The 6126-nt window shown below is 56.1% G+C and overlaps 1 protein-coding gene across 1 annotated transcript; it reads left to right on the top strand.

Moving 5' to 3' along the window:
• Window positions 1–306: 306 nt before the first annotated feature.
• On the top strand, window positions 307–5871 carry XKR5 (XK related 5). Its single transcript, XM_086460488.1, has 7 exons — window positions 307–364; window positions 1191–1374; window positions 1491–1672; window positions 2393–2602; window positions 2718–2887; window positions 3307–3418; window positions 4784–5871. The coding sequence occupies exons 1-7, from the start codon at window positions 307–309 to the stop codon at window positions 5869–5871; spliced, it is 2004 nt and encodes a 667-aa protein (XP_086316614.1).
• Window positions 5872–6126: the final 255 nt, after the last annotated feature.

The raw sequence follows: 6126 nt of genomic DNA, 5'->3' as shown, positions 1-6126 counted from the left end.
TGCGCAGGTGCGCAACAGCCCGGGGGACATCGCACAAGAACCCCGGGGGGTCTCGGGCTGGTGCCACCACCGCCGCTCTCCTCGGCCGCAAGACCCCGAGGAGTTCGCGTGACGCAAGCAAGGTGACGTAACACCGCCCGGCGGCAGAGAAGCGCCGCGGCGGGGCAGGGGGAGGCACTTGGGGAGGTGCCCGGTGGGGGCCGCGCCGGGGCGGGTGGGGAGGGACCGGCCCCGGAGGCTCCTTCCTCTTCCTCCCTCTCCTCCTCCTCCTCCTCCTCGTCCCGCGCCGCGGAAGGGGCGCGCAGGATGCGCGGGGCTTTCCCGGGGCTCTGCTTGGCGCTGCTGGCGGCGGAGCGCGCAGCGCGTGAGTGAGCGCGCAGGATGCGCGGGGTGGGGGGTGGGGGGTGGAGCTGCGCGGGGCTGCGCACACGCGGAGGCGGGGTGCGGAGCGGGGGGGGGGAGGGCAGGTGGCAAACATCTCCCCCCCCCTCCCCTGCAGCCGCCCCCCCGGTCTCCTGGGTCACCCCCGGCCCCGGGGGGGATGGGGGGGGGGGGGCGGCCGGTCCTGCGCCCCCGCGGAGGGGAAGGTGCGCGGTTCTGTCCGCCGGGACTTACGGCCGGCAGCGCCCCGGGCGCGGGCTTTCTGCATCCCTGCAGAACCCAGCCGGTTTCTATTTTAATTTTTTTATTTGAAACTCTGAATAATAATAATAATAATAATAATAATAATAATAATAATAATAATAATAATAATTATTATTATTATTATTATTATTATTATTATTACTTTGCTATTATTATATTTTTGCTATTGTTATATTTTTGCTATTATTATATTTTTATTATTATTATTATTATTTTGCTATTATTATATTTTTGCTATTGTTATATTTTTGCTATTATTATATTTTTATTATTTTTGATTTTATTTCTTTATTTATTTGGAACATGAGCCCTTGTCCAAGCGCTTTTTATCAGAGCCCTTCTTTGGGCCGGGCCCCTTGGTGACAACGGCTGTGCCACAGCTGACAAGCCCCCAGGAGCCGGCAGCTGGAGATAAGACGGGGGGGGGGGACAAGAGCTGCAAACCCCCTCGGCAGCTGGGAGATGAATTTGGGGTGGGTTACGGGGAGCACCTTCCAGTCGTTGGCCGTGGCATCCCGCAGCGGTGCCTCTCTCCTGCTCTGCAGGGCTCTCCACCATCGTCCACTACCTCATCCGCGGGGAACTGGGCTGGTTTGGGCTGACCATCGCCTGCGGGGTGCCCGGCTACGTGGCTCAGCTCCTCAGCATCCTCTGGTTCAGGGCGGACGGCCGCCCACCGGGCTGCTGGCTCCTGGTGCTCCACCTCCTGCAGCTGGGCCTCTGGAAGCGGTGAGAGATGCTCCTCATCTCGTGTGTGTGTGTGTGTGTGTGTCCTCCCCCAACCTGGGTGCAGTCCCAAACCTGCCAAAACTAGGGTGGACATCCCATCACGGTGCCTCTTGCAGGTACTGGGATGTTTTGTGGATGGTGGCAAAGACGAGGGGCAGTGCCTGTGCCGGGGAGGTGCTAACACAGCACGGGGACGCGTGTGTGCTGCGGCTCCTGGAAGCTCTGCTGCAGACCCTGCCTCACCTCCTGCTGCAGGCCTACGTCGTCGTGGCAGTCGACCCAGCGAGCTTCGTCCCCGGTGAGCAGGGAGGTCCCTGCGAGTTGCAGAGGGGCGATGTGTTTGGGTGGGGGGCACGTGTGCCCACCTGGCAGGGCGCAGGGCAGGCTCTGGATGGAGGAGCACACTGCAAAGGGGCTGGAAAGCCCCTGCCAGGAGCAGCAGGGACAGATGTGGCTTAAAGATCTGCTGTGGCTGAACCCAAAGGAGTCTCTGGGTTACCCATGGCTTCTTCTGGCTGGTACGGTCAGTCCCCTGTACAGGGGACCTCCATGGCAAGATGGTGCCTTGGCTGGGTTTGAACCCAGCGCACGTTCCTATTGATGGTGCAGCCCTAATCCCGGTGCGATGCTGATTAGGTTTTAGAGTTTAGGGATTTGGGGCTGTAGGAAAAGGAGAACTTTGAGGTGTACAAAGGGAGACGGTGGGGTGTGGAGTCACGGCGTGCACGCTCAAGTCAGGGTGAGCCTCAGGTCCGATCCCCGTGACCAGAGATGGACCTGCCCTGCCGCTGCGGGCCTCCGTCTGTCAGAGAGAGCGGTCAAGAGGATTTAAGCAGGGAAATGCTGAGCACGCAAAGGGGGCTAGATTCAGCAGGAATTGGTTGAAAGACTCCAGCTGGCAGGACAGCGGGGCGTCTGGCTTGTTTCGTGGTGCTGAGCTACCAACAGCATTGAGATACGGTCCCACAACGCAGCTGGGTGTCCTTCAGAGCATCTGACTGCCCTTGTCCCCGTGCAGGTGTCAGCGCTGGGCTGTCCCTGCTCTCCCTCGCTTGGGCTTTGGTCTCCTACAGCCGCTTCGCCTGCCTGCTGAAACCTGGTCACCTCTGCCCGCCGGCCGCGGCCATCCTCTGCCTGCTGCTCTGGAGGACGGGGATGCTGGGGACCAGGGTCCTGGCGCTGGTGCTCTTTGCCAGGCTGTATTCCTTTTGGGTTTTTGCTGTGGCAGGTGAGACCTGTGATCATCTTCCCCTGCTGGCAGCCCCAGGGATGCTGCTGGTCCTGGAGTGCTTTGCAGCCTCCCCCTGGGACGACTCAGTCCTTCCCATCCCTTCCCCTTGCAGGTGTCCATTGGCTGCTCATGTCCTTCTGGCTGGTGGCCCAGCAGACTGACATCGTGGCCCAGCCCTGCCGCTGGAGGTTGTTCAATTGCCTGGTGGGAGCCGTGTACGTCTTCTGCTACGTTAATGTCCGTCCCGGTCCCTCCAAGCACAGGGTGGCCGTGTTTTATGCAGTAAGTGCCCAGGATATTCAATATTCCACGTGGATGCAGCTGCTGGGGAGAAGCAGTAGCTCCAGACTCTCCTTTCTCACCTCTCACATCATGAGTTCATAAAAATCCAGCATTTGCTGTGTCCAGACAAAGCCACATGGTCACCAAGGTGGATGCAGCTTCTGCACTGGCTTTGTTTTCTTAGCAGCAGCCGTACAATATCTTAATACCACCAGAGCAGCCAGAGTTATTTTTCATGGTAAAAAAAAAAAAAGGTCGAGACCTAGTGGAAAGTTCAGTTCAGCACCCTTTATGTTTTAAGTGCTAAGTTAGGTGCAAAATAAATTGGCAAAATCTAGAAATACGTGTTTTCTGTCATTGGAAGCACGCCTAAAGCCATTGAAAGGATAAAAGTGACGACCCTTCCCTCTGCTCTGCAGATAATGCTGATGGAAAACACCCTCCTGCTGCTGCTGGCCACCCAGTTCCTGCAGGCAGAGGTGAGGAACAGCCTGTGCGTGACCGGGGCCGTCATGTCAGGGTCTGTAATAGGTAAGATCTGCTGGTTTTTAGAGCCTGGATTGCATGTTTTCAGAGTAAATGAGCATCATCAGTTACTTTAGTTGAAAATTAGCATCATCAGTTTAGTTGTATCAGACTATTTGCTCCATTTCTTCCAGCTTAAGCGCCCGAATGTATTTGGTAATACATAAATCCACCCTGAGTTTCATCTCTTCATCATTTCTTAAAAGCCCATCCCCGAAGAGGGAGGCTTGCAGAAATGATTGAGATGTCTCCAAATGGCTCGGGTACCGCTGCCAAATGCAATATACGCAATTTTGAAGCAGATCTGTGCTTTCTGTGATCTTGGTGCAGGCAGTGGTAGAACACAGGGGATCGCTGCAAGGATACGTTTTCATTTGCCCATATGCTGATGATTTATGAAGGTGGCTTGTGATTGATGAGCCATCACTGGGTATGTTTTGGAACTGTGCTGGTGTGGGACCATGCAGAACTACAGCAGCTTTCTCCCTCCGGTGTTTCCTTTCAAAGACCAGCGCTGCTTCTGTAAATGGAAAAGCTTTTTGTGTTCATGGGGAGGATTTTGTGGTACAGGATGGAGAAGGTACTCCACACCTTGCCCATACCCTGCTTACTCCATACCCTGCCCATAAAGCAGGCAGCAGCTATGGGCAGCTGGTGCATTTAGTTCCCTGTGGCTTTAATACACAGCTCAGCTGAAGGAGGGGAGAGGTTGTATGATGCTTCAGACAAGCCATCGACACCTCTGTTTGAAAAGCTGACACTAGGCAAGGGTGGGAGTAGCTGTTTGCTCGGTGAACTCCCCACCAGGCTCAGGTTTTCCCAGCGGGATGGGGGACAGAGGGAAGCTGTAACGCCGACGCGCTGGGCTTTGTGCATGTCCCCGGACCGGCTGCGCGCAGATCAAGAAGGGGCACGTTTGGGCTGGAAAAAGAGCAATTCTGACCTTGAACGAGTTTAGGATGGAAGTAGGAATGTGTCTTAAAAACCTGCTGGTGTCTCGTTTAATGGCTAGAGGACGGGGATGCTGCAAGATGGGAAGGATTCCTGCGTCACGCTCCTCCTCCCTGCCCTGCGCCCTGTCTGCTAGTGCTCAGCGGCTGCCTCGCTGTGCCCTGATCAGTCTGCAAATCAATCCAGGTTACAGGCGGTCTCGAGAGTGTGCTCAGCACTCCCTTTCCCAGAAGCTGCTCGAGGGAGATTCTTGCATCCCTAAAAATGCTTGAGAGACATGCTGCTCGGACACCTGATGCCCAGCAGCATCTCTGCAAAGGACGTGTTGATCTGGAGGTGGCAGCAAGGTCTGGTCCTCCACACCTCACCGAAACGCTGCTTGGGACTCGTCCCTTGACACCTTCCTGCTCTTTTTTTCAGGTGCTGCAGCTCTGGTGGTTTATTACAGCCTGCTCCACCCCAAGTCCACAGAGATCTGGCAGGGATTCCTGGAGACAACCTGCAGTGCTGCGGCTGCCAGTGATGACGAGGTTGCTGGAGAGAGCTCCCAAGCAGGGCAGACTCTGGGATTTTCGGGAGATGGAGTGTCCTTGGCAGGGGAAGGGACCATGACAGATCCTAAAATTGGAAGCAGCTCATCTCCCCTGCAATTCGGAGGGTGTTTGGAGGACAGCTGGACAAACCATCACCACTGGCTCCTGGTAAAGCTGGCCTTGAAGACAGGAGATATGTCCACAATCAGCACAGCTTTTGGAGATGGTGGTGTGGGAGAGGTTTACCCTGGAGGATGGGTGATGGAGAAAGCTGCTGGTGTTGAACCCGGGCCAAACCTTTCCCTCCCCACGAGGGAAACTGGTTCTCAGGGTGTTGAATCTGGTCTGACTGATGAGAAATTGCTGGCGACGGGGAATGGAGGAGGTGGCAAACCCAGCGCCGGCGCTGCAAGAACAGCCCAGGAGGACAGAGAAGGGCAGGAGCCTGGTTTTCACCTGGCTCTATCCTTTCCCAGCAGCTTCTCCCTGGATCCAACCGAGGGATCCTCTGTGTATTTCAGCACAAGCATGGGAGGCATCGCCTCTCCTGGTGCTGGAGCAGCCACAGCTACGTGCATGGCCCCAGGGCAAAGGGACAGCGAAGCCCAGCCTCCCCCAGGAGGAGGAGGAGGAGGAGGGGATTTATCCCTTGAGGGGGCGAACATCAGCCCAATCCTGGGCTCTTGGGCCCACAAACATCTGCAGAGCAGCTCCTCCCTCAGCAGCACGGATGGCTGTGGGGTGGCAGGTCCCCCCAAAAAAGGGTCAGAGCCCATGGGGCTGGAGGGTGCCCTCGTGGGGTGGCGTCACCTTTGGGACACCCGGCCTTGTGGCACACAAGGGACTGTCGTGAGGAGCAAATTCAGGCCACCGTGCTTCACCTCCACCCCCAAGGACGACACTAGGTGGACACAGCAAGGATTAGGGGAGCCGGGAGAGAGGACAGACCTGTCTGGGTTGCTGGAGCGACCCTGAAATCGTTGCATCGTCACATTGGATCAGCATTGGGGTGAATGCCTCGTTGGTAGGATACGGCAAGGGGTAGTGGGACATTAATGCTGGTCGTGAAGACTGTCCCCGTGGTGCCCCTGCCACCAGGCAGATGTGGTCCTCCATCACTGGGACATCACCTTCCCTCCCGGTGTATCTTCTACTTGCAGTTTCGGAAAGCTTCAAAGGTCTTAAAAAGCCTTAAAAGGCCAGGTTTAGGTATTTATTAAACTTATTTAC

The sequence above is a fragment of the Leptosomus discolor genome, chromosome 2 (genome assembly GCF_034619465.1).
Source record: "Leptosomus discolor isolate bLepDis1 chromosome 2, bLepDis1.hap2, whole genome shotgun sequence".
Lineage (NCBI taxonomy): Eukaryota > Metazoa > Chordata > Aves > Leptosomiformes > Leptosomidae > Leptosomus > Leptosomus discolor.
This window is presented reverse-complemented; position numbering and strand designations above follow the sequence as displayed.

Coding starts and splice junctions, on each gene's coding strand:
- XKR5 (XM_086460488.1), top strand. CDS start 307: ATGCGCGGGGCTTTCCCGGGGCTCTGCTTGGCGCTGCTGGCGGCGGAG. Junction 365..1,190: donor GGCGGCGGAGCGCGCAGCGC/GTGAGTGAGCGC, acceptor CCTGCTCTGCAG/GGCTCTCCACCATCGTCCAC. Junction 2,603..2,717: donor TTGGGTTTTTGCTGTGGCAG/GTGAGACCTGTG, acceptor TTCCCCTTGCAG/GTGTCCATTGGCTGCTCATG.